The 18,195-nt window shown below is 37.5% G+C and overlaps 1 protein-coding gene across 1 annotated transcript in view; it reads right to left on the bottom strand.

Annotated features, from left to right (window-relative positions):
- KDM5A (lysine demethylase 5A) overlaps nucleotides 1-18,195 on the bottom strand; it is a 95,286-nt gene that overhangs the window by 67,372 nt on the left and 9,719 nt on the right. The window contains exons 4-8 of the mRNA XM_030321427.2: nucleotides 12,512-12,682; nucleotides 10,404-10,538; nucleotides 2,654-2,759; nucleotides 1,429-1,520; nucleotides 687-845 (exon numbers count right to left, since the gene is read on the bottom strand). Coding sequence (XP_030177287.1) covers nucleotides 687-845; nucleotides 1,429-1,520; nucleotides 2,654-2,759; nucleotides 10,404-10,538; nucleotides 12,512-12,682 — 663 coding nt within the window. The remainder of the gene's footprint in view (nucleotides 1-686; nucleotides 846-1,428; nucleotides 1,521-2,653; nucleotides 2,760-10,403; nucleotides 10,539-12,511; nucleotides 12,683-18,195) is intronic.

Genomic DNA, 18,195 nt, shown 5'->3' with positions numbered 1-18,195 from the left:
ATGCTCTGCATCTCTCTCTCTCTTAAAAGTAAATAAACACTAAAAAAAAAAAAATTAATTAAAAAAAATAAAACATTTAAAAAAAGAGTTACATGCTCTTCCGACTGAGCCAGCCAGGTTTCCAGGAATATGAACGTTCTGAGCAAGAGTATCATTCACCTACAGCAATAAACAGAATTATCTAACCGATAGTCAGAAAAAGAGTTTTTGAAAGGCAAACTGCCATAATACAACTGTTACATTTTCATTCAATATTGCTCTTAAAAAATCCTAGATATTTTAGGGCACCTGGGTGGCTCAGTTGTTAAGCATCTGACTTCAGCTTAGGTCATGACCTCACAGCTTACGAGTTCGAGTCTCACACTGGGTGAGCTCGAGCCCTGCTTCAGGAGAGATAGTGCTCTGCCGATTCGGGTAAGCACAAGCCCTGTTTCAGGTAAAACATGAACCCTGGATGAGCTCCACCTCTCTCTTTCTCTCTCTCTCTCTCCCTCTCTTTCTGCCTCTCGCTTACCTGTGCCCTCTCTCTCTCTCTCTCTCTCTCTCAAAAAAAAAAAAAAAAATCTTAGAGATTTTAAACATTGAAGAACAAAGCAAGCACTTTTGGAAATTGGATTTACTGTATGTGTGTATGTGTATATTATTGTTATTAATTAAAAAAGAATCTATAAAGTTTAGGCTTGTACCTCAGCAACACATTTAGGACACCTCCAGTCTCCTTTGGGCACATCAGGTAGTGGGGGAATTAAACAAAATGTATGATAGCTGTCATCACATCCATCACACAAAAGCAATTTATCTTCATTATTTCCCCGACCACAAAACATACAAACATAGAGATCAACCTGTTAGAAAACAAACAAAATAAAAGTCTATTTTCTACAATAAGTAATACTGAATTTTTACCAGGAATTCCTTAATTGAAACAAAATAATGTATACTAAAAAGTACACATAACTTAAATCCTGAATATTTTTTAAATGACTGTATTTAAACAGGTTTTCATAAAATTTCAATTTCCTCAGCACTTCTACTTAATAAAAGCATATCAAGGTATCAGAATAAAGAAAGACTTTCTAGACCACTTGAAAGTCAATTTCTATAAATAAAATACACCATGTCATCCTTCCTATACACAAACACTCTTTGTAGAGAATGAATACTGAGCACTGTCCACAATACAGCTCAAGAATTTAGATTCTTATTCTCTCATTCACAAGGTATACGTGAGTATAACTTAGGGGAAGAGTCAATGTAAATGGACAAAGCAAGGTTAACATTACATAAACGAAAGCTGCAACTTTAAATTTACCATCTAGTCTTCTAACCAAATGAACTAACCAAATGGCATACTAATACATAACGAGATAAAAAAGTGCAAAACTAAAAATAAATCCTTTCCCTCCTGACACATCTCAGAACACTTACAAAGTTAACAGAGAGAGTTCCTTTCCGTTGTCTCATTTGCATGTTAAATGCGTCTGACCTGTTGGTAACTTTTCGTCTTCGGGAGACCTCATCTTGAAATAAAAATAGTTATATAATAATAGTAAAAACTAATGTTGAGAGCTTACTCTGGACCAGACACTACTTAAAATTATTTAAATTAAAACTCACAACCCTATGAGGTAGATATGCTACTATCCCCATTGAAGATAAAGAATCTAAAGTATAGAGAAGTAACTTGCCCAAAATCATAAAGCCAGTCAGAGGCAGATTTGGGAATCCATTCCAGGCAATCAAGCTCTAGAGAGCTTAACTACTAATTCTATACTGCCTGTATGTAGTACTTATCAGGGACTAACTTGAGACTAGTTTTCAGATCACTGCCAGCCAATGCATTAAGTACAAGAATGAAAAAGACAATTAAGTGCTTAATTCTTAAAAGGGTGATAATAAATATCATAATGTATTTGGTAAGTCCTATCACACTGAATGTTTTTAGAGTGATGGGACAATATTATCTGATCCTCCAGAGTTCTCGTCCACAATCTGAATTGTGATTTATATCATGAAATGGATAACTAATGTGACTTGTGATTATAGCACTTCATTAAATTCATATATACTAAAAACAAATCCAACACAACCTTTGTTAAACTGAGTTTTCAAACTGACATGTACATAGAACAGCAAAACTTGACCTTTACATTAGAAATTTTACTCACAAGAAGTTTCAAACATACTAAGCTGAGACTAACTAGGCTTTCTTCACAGTTTTGTTTTAAATGAAGCGTCATAATGTATCAAGATAATTATGGAAAAACAACAAAACTGGAATTAGAATGTAAGTCATGAACTCCCCGCAGTACATGTCAATAGTAAAGGTCACGGAACCCTGTCTCTGAATTTAAAAGCTTTAGATCACCAAGTAAGAACCATTTATTTCACCACTCTCTCATAAACTAAAGCATTCAGAAACTATAAATTTCTGTGTCACATATCAGACATAAAAATGAAAATTTATCTCTTTCAAATATAAAAATTCAATAAAATATGGTTCCTCAAGCCTTAAATTCAAGATTATCTGCCATAAAGGGTGATCTAAAAACCATACTGCAAGTTTACACTCAAGAAAATCCCAAGGGAGACCGCAATTCAAATATTATTTTTATTACCTTATTTCTTTTCATGACCAAATAACAGATTTTACCTTCTTTATCTTTTGCTCCCATTGCTAGGCCCACAACCTTAGGGCCAGCCCCAAAAATTCGAAGTTTCTTCAGTTCCGTGTTTCTATTCACCTCTCCAGATTCTGACTAAAACAATAAACAAAACTCGTATTATCTAATTATTCTGATTCATATATTTATTTTCCTAACCAAGAAAAATTTCAAGATCCTCTTCAAAATGAGAAAAAAATTAACTGATTTCTTCTAAATCCACTCACTGCCTCATTACAACAGTTGAACAGTCATCCAAGCACTATGCAACACCCAGCTTCCTTTCAACAAAAGAAAATCTATCTCTAAGAAAAGCACAGTTGTCAATTAAGTTCTGTCCAGAGACAAATAATACTGGTAAAAACCAATATAATACTGGTAATAACTCAACAGAGATCCTCACTTCTAACTTGCTAATGGACATCCTTCTTTGAACAGAAGGCAGTATGCCTAGTCCATGAGATGAATGATTATCCTAAGCCAGTCATGCCATTTCTCATTATTAGTGATGACCTACCCAGAGGTAGAAATGTTACCCTGGTCTAGCCAATGAGACACAAAGAATGTCTACTCGAAGTCTCTTGGGAAGATGTTCATCTTCTAGTAAGAAAAAGCTTCTTGAAGAGTAAGCCTTTTGTCCCAACTTCCTTCCATACTGCTAGGAGATTCACCTGGTGTAAGTATGGTGCTGGACTATGCAGCAACCACAATGCAATTAGGAAGAAATATATTACCCACACACTGAAGAAAGCAAGGCAGAAAGATGGAAAGAGCCTGGCGCTTCATGGCAATGTGCAGTTGCTGCATCAATCCTAGAACTACCTATACCTGTAAATCTTATGTGAAAAACGTGTCCTTATGTGAAAACTGTGTTGTTGATGTTTAAACTGATGTCATTTGGCATTCTAGTACTTGAAGACGAGAGCATCCTGGTAGACACAAGTGTTACATCATGAATTCAGATGGCCCATACGCTCTGAATGTACACTAAATAAATAACCAAAATTTACTAAAAATATAGTCAGTAAGAATAAAAATAAACCAGGACAAAATACAGACTACCTTATGATCATATAAGAACCAAACTACCTATGATCATATAAGAGCCAAACCAACCAAAATGGCATTTTAATACACATAAACTTTGATTTGATTATACTAATTTAAGTATAATGGAGAAATTGGCTCAAACTCAGTGTCACTAATAATGAGACATATTGGCATTATGGGCTTCATTCTAAAGTATAAATATGCTAAGGATTTGATAACCCTTTACAAACTGTTTTCTATTTTTTTCTTGTAAATTATGCTTTAATTTCTGCAACCAGATATGATGCAGTGAGATACAAGTATAAACTTTCATTGTACCTCCAGAAAATAAAAAGCACATTTATACAGATACAGCCCAACAGCTTATTCCCTTAAAAAAAAAAGTTTTGAATGTAATTAAAGGTAATTTATCTTCAGTGTAAAACCTTGAATGTATAAACGAGCTTTCAAAAAGCTCACTAATGAGGCTGCAGATGAAAAACAACTCTAGCAGAGAAAAGCAAGTGATGTGATAGAAGAAGGGGGAGTGGGATATCTTTCATAACTTGTTTCTTGTTTAAGAGACTGATGGAAGGCTTGTCAAAGACACTGAGCTAGAAAATAACAAACGAAAAATGGATTTAGAAAAGGTAATAATGTTTGAGGTGTACTGAATTCAGCACACCTGCCGTGGCCACCAAGAAGTACACGTGTATACGTATATTCTACACACACACACATCCCAGGTAAACAGAAAAGAAACATGGTGTCAAGATATATTTAGGAGAGTTAGGCGCCTGGGTGGCTCAGTCAGTTAAGCTTCTGACTTCGGCTCAGGTCATGATCTCGTGGTTGATGGGTTCAAGCCCCACTCTGGGCTCAGTGCTAACAGCTCAGAGCCTGGAGCCTGCTTCAGATTCTCCGTCTCCCTCTCTCTCTGTCCCTCCCCTTCTTGCGTTCTGTCTCTCTCTCCCTCTCAAAAATAAATAACCATGGTGTCAAAACATTTAGGAGTCTTGGGGCGCCTGGATGTCTCAGTCAGTTAAGCATCCAACTCTTGATTTCAGCTCAGGTAGAGATTTCACAGTTCATGCGTTCAAGCCCCACAGCAGGCTCTGTGCTGACAATGTGGAGCCTGCTTGGGATTGTCTCTCTCTCTCTCTCCCTATCTGCCCTTTCCCTGCTCGCTCTCTCTCTCAAAATAAACTTAAGAAAAAATTTTAAAAAATAAAATGAAATAGAATAAAATAAAATTAAATAAATAAATAAATACTGAGAATTTAAAATACAACAGGGCACCTGGGTGACTCAGTCAGTGAAGTGTCCAACTTCAGTTCAGGTCATGATCTCAAAGTTCATGAGTTCAAGCCCCACGTTGAGCTCTGTGCTAACAGCTCAGAGCCTGGAGCCTACGTCAGATTCTGTGTCTGCCTCTCTCTCTCTCTCTCTCTCTCTACCCCTCCCCCATTTTTACTCTGTCTCTCTCTCTCTCTCTCTCTCTCTCTCTCTTTGTCTCTCTTTCTCTCTGTGAAAAATAAACATTTAAAAAAATTATTTAAAAAACATTAAAAAAAGAATTTAAGATATAAAACAGATGAACATAAGGGAAGGGAAGCAAAAATAATATAAAAACAGGAAGGGGGACAAAACATAAGAAACCCTTAAACAGAGAGAACAAACTCAGGGTTGCTGGAGGGGTTGTGGGTGGGGGCATGGACTAAATGGGTAAGGGGCATTAAGGAGGACACTTGTTGGGATAAGCACTAGGTGTTATATGTAGGGGGTGAATCACCAGACTCTACTCCTGAAATCATTATTGCACAATACGCTAACTTGGATGTAAATTTTAAAATAAATAAATAATAGGGGCACCTGGGCGGCTCAAGTCGGTTAAGCATCCGACTTCGGCTCAGGTCATGATCTCGCGGTCTGTGAGTTCGAACCCCGCACCAGGCTCTGTGCTGACAGCTCAGAGCCTGAGGCCTGCTTCAGATTCTATGTCTCCCTCTTTCTCTGTCCCTGACTCGCTTGTGCTCTGTCTGTCTGTCTCTCTCTCTCTCTCTCTCTCTCAAAAAAAAGTAAACATTGGGGCGCCTGGGTGGTTCAGTCGGTTAAGCGTCTGACTTCAGCTCAGGTCATGGTCTCGCGGTCCGTGGGTTCAAGCCCCGCGTCGGGCTCTGTGCTGACAGCTCAGAGTCTGGAGCCTGTTTCAGATTCAGTGTCTCCCTCTTTCTCTGACCCTCCCGTGTTCATGCTCTCTGTCTCAAAAATAAATAAATGTTAAAAAAAATTTTTTTTTAAAGTAAACATTAAAAAATAAATAAATAAATAATGAAGTAAATAAATTAACGTTAAAAAAAATTTTTTTAAAGACATATTTAGGATTCTTGAGTGCATAGGTAGTAACTGAAATCACAGGGTAGATACACAACTAGGGAGAGTAAAGATAGGAAACGACTAAAAACACCAAGTAAAAGGCAATGAGAAAAGAGAACAAAGATGACTAAGAAAGGTCAGAGAGTGAAGACAATAACCAGGAGAGAGGCATCATGAAAGCCAAAGAAAAATCAAGATAATTGAATTTCAAGGAGAGGAGTCAACAACCATATTAAATGTATATGTGACCAGAGATGAAGATAAGAAATTTTAAAAAAATGTACTCAGCTTCCGACAATTATTAACTCAGTGGTAACTTAGGTAGTGCAGTTTCAATAAAATGATTTTACTCAATGTCAGATTACAGAGTATGAAAGCTAAGCAAAGAGGCGCCTGGGTGGCTCAGTCGGCTGAATGTCCAACTTTGGCTCAGGTCATGATCTCGCAGTCTGAGTTCCAGCCCCTCACTGGGCTCTGTGCTGACAGCTCAGAGCCTGGAACCTGCGTTGCATTCTGTGTCTCCTCTTTCTCTGCACCCCCCCCCCCAACCCACTTATGCTCCTTCTCTCTCAAAAATAAAAAAATAAAAAAGTAAAAAAGCTACGCAGATACTGAGGAAACAAGACAACACAGACTATTTTTCAAGAAACTTCACTTAGAGGGGCACCTGGGTGGCTGTCAGTTGGGCATCCGACTTCGGCTCAGGTCATAATCTTGCGGTTTGTGAATTTCAGCCCCATGTCGGGCTCTGTGCTGACATCTCAGAGCCTGGAGCCTGCTTCAGATTCTCTCCCTCTCTCTCTCTGCCCCTCCCCTACATGTGCTCTGTCTCTCAGAAATAAATACTAAAAAAAATTTTTTTTAATATAAAAAAAATGAAGTTCATTTAGAGAGGCAAGGAGTAAGGCACTATCTAGGAAGAGAGTTTTTGTTTTAAGATGATACATAAACATGTTTACACTGGGGGTAAAAGAAGATCCAAGCAGACAGAGAAGGTAGGAGAGAAAGATTTCACAACTGGTAATATTGAAATCACTAAAGAAGCCAGAAAGGATGGATGTGGAAGGATTATCCTTAGAGACAAAGGTACCCTTTGCCCACTGAGATTGGCAGAAATTAAGAATGAATACTAACAATTCTGTGTATGGAGCAAGAAGTTGAAGGAGTTCTACCAGAAAGCCTTTATTTTCTTTCTGAAACTGAAGACTAGGAATGAGGCAGACTTGGCAATACAGTAATTAGGGATAAATTGAGAGTTGAAGAAATTCTTTTCTTTTTTTAATGTTTATTTATTTTAAGAAAAAAAAAAAAAAAAAGAGAGGGAGCACACATACCCAAGACAGGGAGGGACAGAAAGAGAATCCCATGCAGGCTCTGCACTCTCAGCTCATATCTCACCAAGTGTGAGATCCTGAGCCAAAATCAAGAGTTAGATGCCTAACTGACTGAGCCACCCAGGGGCCCAAGAGTTATAGAAAAAATTTTTTTAATGTTTGTTTATTTTTAAGAGAGACAGAGACAGAGTGTGAGTGGGGTGGGGCAGAAAGGGAGACACAGAATCTGAAGCAGGCTCCAGGCTCTGAGCTGTCAGCACAGAGCCTGACACAGAGCTCGAACTCACAAGCTGTGAGATCATGACCTGAGCCAAAGTCGGACACTTAACCAACTTAGCCACAAAGGCGCCCCAAGAAATTCTTAACTGAAAATCCTAAGGACACCTGGCTGGCTCAGTCAGAAGAGAATGTGATTCTTGATCTCGGTTGTTGAGTTCAAGCCCCACAGTGGGTGTAGAGATTAAATAAATACATACACATACACACACACACACACACAGACACACACACACACGAACGAACGAACGAATGAATGAATGAATAAAATGAATGAGGGAATGAATGAATAGATCTTTGGAGAAAAAAAATTCTAAAATAGTTCTACTTTCTACCTGATATCAACCAATCTGACTACAGTGACAATTATTACAATAGGTAAAACATTCTATGTTGTCCTTTTCTTATAGTATGTACAGGCAACCAGCAGCAGGACTTTTTCTGGTTTCAGAAGGAACATCAAAAAATTTCATCACAAGCTGGCCAATGATTAGATGCGCAGGGCCACTTGGGGCAACTCTTCAAAAGTGAATCATCATGTCAGAGACTAGTCTTCAACCGTTTGTCTTAAAATAGAATCATCACTATATATCCAAAGATGATCAGAACTTCTGAGATCAACCACAGTAATAAAAATCTAAGCCAGAGTTTACCAATTTATAATGGTTTATAATTAGGAATTTCTACTGATATGGGCGCCTGGGTGACTCAGGCAGTTAAGCATCCAACTCTTGATTTCAGCTCAGTTCATGATCATACGATCTGAGTCCTGTGTCAGGCTCTGCCCTGACAGTGCGAAGCCTGCTTGGGATTCTCTCTCCCCGCTCTCTGCTCCTCCCCTACTTGTTCTCTGTCTCAAAATAAATAAACATTAAATAAAAATTTTTAAAGAAAGAATTCCTACTATGATAAATGTAAGTTATAAATACTATGTAATTATAATAAAATATAACTAAATTATGAATTACTGATTTATATTATATATTGATAACTCACTAATTAACGAATATGTTATAACTTATAATTCACTTTCCGTTGAATTTCTATTAAATTCACACTCCTCATTCAAGACACTTACTTTCTGTTATCAAAGTACTTAAGAAGCTAAATTATTATTAAGGAGATTATTTAAGGAGCATAAATTCAGGGGCGCCTGGGTGCCTCAGTCAGTTAAGTGTCCAATTTTGGCTTGGGTCATGATCTCACAGTTCATGAGTTCAAGCCCCACATTGGGCCATTGGGCTCTGTGCTGACAGCTCGGAGCCTAGAGCCTGCTTCAGATTCTGGGTCTCCCTCTCTCTCTATCCCTCCCCAACTCGTTCTCTCTCTTTCTCTCTCTCAAAAATAAATAAACATAAAAAAAAAAAAAAAAAAAGGGGCGCCTGGGTGGCTCAGTCAGTTAAGCGTCCGACTTCAGCTCAGGTCACGATCTCGCGGTCCGTGAGTTCGAGCCCCGCGTCGGGCTCTGTGCTGACAGCTCAGAGCCTGGAGCCTGTTTCACATTCTGTGTCTCCCTCTCTCTCTGACCCTCCCCCGTTCATGCTCTGTCTCTGTCTCAAAAATAAAAAAACCTTAAAAAAAAAATTAAAAAAAAATAATAAACATTAAAAAAAATTTTAATAAATAAAATAATATAAAATAAAGAACATGAATTCAGAGCAAAGAAAGCTGCCATGGCATGAAAGACAGATATCCCCTGAGCTCTAGAAAAGCAAGATGAAATATCACTACCTTCCTTTCTACTAACAGAACTCCTCACAACCCTAGATCCAATAAGTCTTATTAATAATGAATAGACCAAGTCCCTTCTCTGATTCCCACTTTCTTTTGTTTTTTTAGTGTTGATTTATTGACTGAGAGAGAGAGTGCGCATGAGCAGGGTAGGAGCAGAGAGAGGAGAAAGAGAATCTGCTGCTTGATTCCACAAACTGTGAGATCATGACATGAGTGGAAATTCAAGAGTCAGATGCTTAGCCTACTGAGCAACCCAGCCCACCCAGCCACCCCCCCTCCCTCCATTCCTACTTTCAGTGGGAACCATTTTCATTCTTATAACACAATGTTTCTTTAGATATATTAAAATCAATGATTAGGATCAAGTTAAGCTGCTCTTCTGATCTAACCACAGGTTAAATGAAACATATCTAAGAGTTATAAGAACATCTCACTGTCAACCTACAGACCTGTCTTTACCAGCAACTTTAAATAATGTAACTTTGAGGGCCACAAATGGGAATGGGAAAAGGAGGACAAGGAAACACAAAAAGGAAATTAAGGCATTTTTTTTCTGAAAAAAAAAATATTTTAGGCTACAGGAACACTCTAGAAGTTAACAATGGAATGGTTCAGACACAAGCTCATACTCTAGCTTTTAAAGGAATGAGTGAAAAATAAAACCATCCTCTCCTACTCCTCTCACTTCTAACCATGAAAATATAATATACTACAGATCATCAGCATGTCTATAACGCTGGCCCTACAATACCCAGTCACCCTCTGATTTGTCATCCCTCTCAAAAACTGTTCAAAATTAACAAAAAGCTTGCTAAATCAAATCAAACTGAATTTTATCATTTCTTCCTTGTTTATTGTAAAAGTAAATGAAAAATAGGTCTCTTCAAGTTCTAAAGAACAACAGTATGTGACTGCCTCCAATAACCACATAACTGTTCTGAAGTCAATGCACTTAAAACGCATGTTAAAAATGATCCATGGAAGCTGATACCTGAGACTTGACACGTCTTGTTCTTTTCGGCAGAATGTTCACTCTTGTGCCTGGCTCTGGGGAAGTTTGGACATCAGTGCCAAGAACCTCAGGCTCTACTTTTTCCTTTAGATCTAAATTAGGCATTTGTACACCCTAAAGAATCAGAGCACACAAAGAGAGCAGATTCATTGATAAGAAGTCAGATTTGAGAATCAGGAGAAAAATAATAAATTTCCAATAAATCCCCAAAATTACATGAAAGCAGGTGATAGTTCTACCCACCAATCGATCTACAGATTCAAGACAATCCCTATCAAAATCCTAGCAGGCTTTTGTTGTAGAAATTGAGAAGTCAGTCCTAAAATTTATGTGGAAATGCAAATTGTTTGGAAATTCTGAAAAAAGTAGAACCAAGTTAGAAGACTTATACTACTGGATATCAAAACTTACTATAAAGCTATAGTACTCAAGACAGCACAGTATTAGTATCAGGGTAAATATATGGATCAAAGAACAAAACGGAGACCAGAAATAAACCTACATTTATAGTCAACTGATTTTCAACAAAGGTGTCAAGATAAATGGGAAAATTTAAACAAATGATACTGGTACAACTGGATATTCCTAACAACCCCCCACAAACGAACTTACACTTTTACCTCATACTACACACACACACACACACACACACACTCACACACACACCCTGAAAATGGATCTCATACCTAAATATAGAAGTTAAAACTATAAAACTTCTAGATGAAAACAAAAAGTAGTTTTGGGGCCTTGGGTTAGGAAAAGATTTCTTAGGACAATAAAAGCACAATCCATAGAAGCAGGGAGGAGGGAAATCAATAAACTACTCTTCAAACAGACACCATTATAAAAATGAAAAGGCAAACCACAGACTAGCAGAATATATTTGTAAAATCATATATCTGATAAATGACTTGTATCCAGATTATATAGCAAACTCTTAAAAGAAGTGTAAGATGACAAACAACCCAATAAAAAAAAGATCGGAACAGACACTTCATCAAGGAAGATATGCAAATGCTAATATGCACATGAAAAGATGCACACCATTGATCATTAAGGAAATGAAAATTAAAACCACAATGAGATACCACTACACACCCACTAGAATGGCTATAAGCAAAAAAACTGACAATATCAAGTGTTGGCAAAGACGAAGAAACTGGAGGCCTCTACATTACTGGTGGGAATGTAAAATGGTTCAGCCACTTTGAAAAACAGTTTGGCAGTTTCTTAAAAAGTTAAACATAAACTTACCATATAACCCAGCAATTCCACTCCTAGGTATCTACCCAAGAGAAATGAAAACATATGTCCACACAAAGACTTATACATGAATATTCATAGCATTTATTCATAATAGCCATAAACTGGAAACAATCTAACTGTCCACCAACTGGTAGATGGATAAACAAATATGGTATATCCATACAATGGAATATTGTCAGCCATAAAAAAGAATGAAGTACTAATACAGGCTAAAACATAGATGAACCTTCAACATTAGGCTAAGTGAAAGAAGCCAGACACAAAATTATATTGTATGATTCCATTTTTATGAAATTTCTACAAAGGCAAAAAACTACAGAGCCAGAAAGCAGATCAGGTGTTATCTGGGTTTGAGGGTAGGAATAGGAACCAACTACAATTAAACACAAAGGAACTTTCTGGGCTGATGGAAATATTCTAAAACTGAATTGTGGTGATTACTGCATAAATATGTAATTTATTAAATTTATTCAGTATCTACAATGACTGAATTCTATGGTATGCAAATTATACCTCGATAAAGCTGTTAAAAAAAATACATGAAACCAAGAGGAATTTTTCAAAAAGCTTAAGTCATGAGGATTTATTTTAAATAAATAAGAAAATAGCCTTCATTCCCATTAGCCTTTATCTTGTAAACCACCAAAAACAGCCACAATTTTTAAACTACACCTTGCTATCCCAAATTTTGGTACCAGGAGAAATTTAACTTCCTATACTTAGTAAACTGCTAACTTGTTATGGTGAACACAGTCTAACATTCAAATTTGGCCCAATGGATTTATCCACTCCTAAAAAAAAAAAAAAATGATGCATCTCACCATAAGGCTGACACCAGATTGGAAAAGCTCATATGGGTAGAGAATTCTTTCATAGTGTGACTTCAAAAGAGACCCAGTTCCTTTTCCTGGCAGATATCCCAAGCGACTACCCACTTTAGACCATTTCTTCTCCTTGGTGACCATTTCAAAACCTCCTTTGCTGGCAACAATCTGAAAACGAAGTAAACATTATTTAAGAAAAAAACACAGATTCATGTATTCTGACTCTATATCTGTCTGCTAAATACAAAAATTATTCTGAGCTTACACTTCTAATTTCCTTTCCACAAATACCCATAAAATTGTAACTTGTCAACACTTAAAGTATGAAATAAAGACAATGATTTTTTGAAGTTTTAGTGTTGTGTCTATTTTCCATGAACTAGGCACTCAAAAACATTTAATGATTTACACTTTGTATGTTACATACCTTGAGAAAACTAAACAGGTTTATGTACTCAATATCCACAAGGAACTCAATATAAAATATGAATTAAAAACAGACCAAAAATGAACGTAAGAATAAATGTTAAGTTAAAGGGCGCCTGGGTGGCTCAGTTGGTTAAGTGTCTGACTTGGGCTCACATCATGATCTCACGGTTCATGGGTTCGAGCCCCACCTCAGGCTCTGTGCTGACAGTTCAGAGCTTGGAGCCTGATTCAGTTGTGTGTCTCTCTCTCTCTTTGCCCCTCCCCTGCTTGCGCTCTGACTCTCCCTCTCTCTCTCTCCTCTCTAAAAAATAAACATTAAAAACAAAATTTTTTTAAAGAATAAATTAAGGGGCGACTGGGTGGTTCAGTCAGTTAGGCCACTGACTTTGGCTCAGGTCATGATCTCGCACTCCGTGAGTTCAAGCCCCACATCGGGCTCTGTGCTGACAGCCTGCTTCGGATTCTGTGTCTCCTTCTCTCTCTTCCCCTCTGCCTCTTATGCTCTCTGTCTCTCTCAAAAGTAAGTAAATATTTAAAAAAGAATAAATTAAGTTAGGGGCGCCTGGGTGGCTCAGACAGTTGAGCATCTGACTTTGGCTCAGGTCATGATCTTGCAGTCTGTGAGTTTGAGCCCCGCGTCAGGCTCTGTGTTGACAGCTTGGAGCCTGGAGCCTGCTTCAGATTCTGTGTCTCCCTCTCTCTCTGCCTCTCCCCTGCTCATACTCTGTGTCTCTCAAAAATAAATAAATGTTAAGGAAAAAAAGGATAAATTAAGTTATAAATTAAGTTATATAGGACACAAAATGAACGTAAATCGTGAATTAGAAAATGTACTAAATACCTTACAGAATTTAACAAAAACGTCACACAAACAGGGGCACCTGAATGGCTTAGTCAGTTGAGCATCCAACTCTTGATTTTGGCTCAGGTCATGATCTCAAGGTCATGAGATCAAGCCCCACGTGGGACATGGAGCCTGTTTGGGATTCTCCCTCTCCCTCTGTCCCTCCTACCCCAAAAGAGAGGAAAGAAAGAAAGAGGAAACAAAAGAAAAATGTCAAGCAAACAATGGATTCAGAGGATATTTTGGAAAAGGCTATACTTTTTCAAAAGGAGAAGTTTTACATGGAAGTTTATGAAGGAATGGAGAAAAATCAGATTACAGTAGCAGACTTACTAAAGAACATACCATAGAATGTATTAATGTAGGAAAAGATGAGATAAACTGGCCAATGTGGCTGAATGCTCCCATCAAATGAGGCACCAAATAGGGGCACTGGGGTGGCTCAGTCAGTTGAGCATCCAACTTCAGCTCAGGTCATGATCTTGTGGCTCGTGAGTTGGAGCCCCACATCAGGCTCGCTGCTGTCAGCACAGAGCCCACTTCAGACAGTTGTCCAACCTCTCTCTGTGCCCCTCCCCTCTTCTCTCTCTCTCTCTCTCTCTCTCTCTCTCTCGAAAATGAATAAACATTTTTTCAAAAAGACACTATATAGAATACACATGTATCAAGGTTCCCTGTCTTCCAGAAGTTGATACTGTATGTCTCAGACAGTCTTCAGTTGACTAACAACACAATAAAAAGGACTGTGACATAATCATTTAACTCAAAAAAAAAATTTTCCTCTTTGAGTATATACTACTGTATTTCTCTGTATCAAAAAAAAAGTTAAGAGAGGGGTGCCTGGCTGGCTCAGTCGGTGGAGCAGGAGACTCTTGATCTCAGGGCCATGAGTTTGAGCCCCACATTGACCACAGAGTTTACTTAAAAAAAAAAAAAAAAAAAAAAAAGTTAAGAAACAAGTTAAACATAGAATTACCATATGATCCAACAATTGTACCCAAAAGAACTGAAAACAGGGATTTAAACAGATACCTGCAAACCAATGTTCACAGCAACATTATTCACAATAGTCAAAAGGTAGAAACAATCCAAAGGTCCATCAGGAGATGAATAAACCAAATGTGATATACATACAATGGAATATTATTCAGCCTTAAAAAGGAGTAAAATTAATACACGTGACATGATGAACCCTGAAAACATTATGCTAAGTAAAATAAGCCAAACACAAAAAAATGAATATTTTATGATTCCACTTATATGAAACACCTAGAATAAGCAAATTTATAGAGAGGGGAAGTAGAATAGAGGTCTGAAGGAAGAGTGGAAGTTCTGGAAATGAAGAACAGTGATGGTTGTATATTGTGAATGTACTTAATGCCACTGTACACTTAAAAAATGGTAACTTTTATGTTACACAGATTTTACCACAACTTTTTGTAAAAGGCTAAGAACATGGACTCTGGAGCCAGATTTCCAAAGTTCAAATCCCAGCTCTACTACTTAATAATTGTATGACCTTGGGCAACTTATATAATGTGTCTTGGAGTATTCACTATTATTAAAATATTAATAATTTAACAGCACCCACACTTTATTATGAGGCAGTTGTGAAGACAAACTAAATAAAACATGAAAAACCAGGACAAAATAAGCACTGTATCAATGTGAGCAGTATTATAATATCTACGTGTGTGGGCAGGAAGTGTGCGTGCTATAAATAAGCAAATGTTTTCAGCGCTTGTGCTCTACAACGCTATTATAGACAAAGATGAACTTATACCAAAGCAAAATTTCCCTCTACAGAAGTATGTGAAAGCTTGGTAGAAAACACATAAGTTCACATGCACAAGAGCTGAACACATCTCTAATTCTTTAGCTGTTTTTATCACACCCTCAGAGAAGCCCCCTCTGAGGCTAACCAGGGGAAAATTATAAAGAGAAGAAAGTTTATTTTTCCAATTTTGTAGTGTAGAGGAAGACACAATGAAGGTGTTTTAGAGGGCTGTCTGGAAGTAAGCAGATGAAGTAGAATGCCTTTCATTCATATTTTCCAGTGCTTCTATACTGTCAGCTACTGTTCTAGGTGCTTGAGACACATCTGTGAATAAAACAAAGATCTTTACCTTCATGGTGCTTACATTTTAGGGTGAAAAACAGGCAATACACATAATATGTAAATTTGAAAGTAATAAATCCTGTGGAAGAAATTTTAAAAACCAGTTAAAAGGCCTCACATGTAGCAGAGTGAAGGTTAACTGAAGTATTAAACAGTCACAAAAAACTTCATTATAAAGGTGAAATGTGAGGAAAGACTCCTTCAAGGTGAGGCAGTTACCCAAACAGATACACAGGGAATAGTAAGAGGAAGGGCCCCATGTTAGAATCATGCCTCAAGTGTTTGAGGAGCAATAAGGAAGCCACTGTGGCTGAAGCAAGTGGGGAGAAGTTAGAAAGGAAACAGCAGCTCTCTTAGTAATCTTTATTATACAATTATCACCATTACATTACACAATACTCTATATTCAAAGCACTTCAAGCTCAATTTCCATTAGTAATGATATATCTTCATGGATCCAGTCATGCTTTCCCACCCAGTTTTAAGATGATTACCGGCATGCAGCTGTGAAAATAACAGCCAGCACAGTCAGAGTATAGCCAAGAAATAAGATGAAACTATCTCACAAAGAAATCAAAACTATGACTTTGGCATCATGCATACAACACTCTAACAATCTAACAAGGCCCGATACTATCAAAACACACAAAACTTTACACTTGGTTTTCTTCAGCTGACAGATTCAAGAATTATCATGTATAATTTCAAAATATAAACCATTTACTCCAAACATTTTGCCATGAAATATATCACACCACTATCACTAGAAAAATATCACTTATGAGCCATGCCCTACAAAAGATGCCATGCACTTAAACTGAACAAAGTGGAGACAAGCCCTTAATCAAAATTTAACCAAAGAGTCATGTTAATCAAGGCCAAAATTAAAACTAAGTCTGGTTAGCAAGAGAATTTTAACAGACATGAAGTAGTAGTGTTCTACTTAAAAGCTCTCTCTCAAGCATCCATTAAAAAGACAGTAAAGGAACAAAAAGGCAAAGGACCAAGAAAAAAGCAGATGTAGGAGTGAAAACCTAGCAGGCAGAACCAAAAACCAACCAAGTACCTTCAACAGAAGAAAGTCAAGGAGAAGCTTTCCAATACAGAACCTGGAAAGGCTTAAGAAATGGAAGCAGCAGTACCTTTAAAATCAGAGATGGCAGTAAAACAGAGAACAGGACTGGCTGAAAACCTGTATAAAAGCAATTAGACCTCCCCCAGTCAGCACAGCCGGGCAACTATTGCTCTCTAACCCTAGCAGAAAACTAGAGATTTACTTTCAGAGAGTTTGAAAAGAAGGGACTCTACCCTAAGAGAAATATGTAAGCCAAGTATAGGATCAGTCTAATAGTCTAATAATCTAGCATCAGGTTATTAGTCTCACATTCAACTAATAAAAGTTCAAAAAGAGAGAAAAGTGGAAGAAATTATCAAATACAAAAAACACAAGAAAAGTTACAAAAACTCAAAGACACGAGTTCAGATTAGAAAAGTTATCAAGTGCAATAAAAAATATTAAATGAGGAGGGTCACCTGGGTGGCTCAGTTAGTTGAGTGTCGGACTCTTGATTTCGGCTCAGGTCATGATCTCACTGTCTGTGGGTTCAAGCCCTGAGGGGAGGGAGCTCCACACTGACAGTGCAGGGCCTGCTTAGGACTCCCCCCCCGCCGCTCCCCCCAACACTGGCGCACACTTTCTCTCCCTCAAAGTAAATAAACTTAAAAAAACTAAAATTAAAAAAACAGGTATTAAATGAGGAAGTGGACATTCTCTCTTCAGAAGAGGTTTCCTGGAGGAGGGTTTCAGAAAGGCTATGAAGAAGGCAATAGTGTAGGTATAAATGAAGGAAGACAATATGGCACATTACACGGAGTTAAAAATCAGCTCTGAGATGGAGTGCTACCAAAGTGTTGCTTTTGCTTGGCAATGTCTCCTCCACAGTTATGCCACTGAGAAAGACAGCAAAAGGATGAAAGTCTTAGAATCATTGACTGGAATGATTCACAAATTCCCTTATGATGATCCTACTTACAATAAACTTAATAAAGACTTAGACAAAAATAAAAGGTAAATGTAAACAGCTTTGTTCACTATTGAATGTTTAGCGGGACTTTACAATTAGTGTGAAAGGTTCTGGACTTTCACTGTTAAGAATGATAGATGAACAAAGACCAAAAATCAAGGAATGGATGTCCATCTGTTAAGTGTTTAAAAAGGTGATTAAAAGCAAAACTTTAAAGGAAACAAACACGTATGTATATAATGAAAATAAACACTAATGCATATAC

Source organism: Lynx canadensis, chromosome B4, assembly GCF_007474595.2.
Source record: "Lynx canadensis isolate LIC74 chromosome B4, mLynCan4.pri.v2, whole genome shotgun sequence".
In the NCBI taxonomy this organism is placed as follows: domain Eukaryota; kingdom Metazoa; phylum Chordata; class Mammalia; order Carnivora; family Felidae; genus Lynx; species Lynx canadensis.
The sequence above is the reverse complement of the archived record's forward strand: the minus strand, read 5'-3'. Positions and strand labels throughout refer to the sequence as shown.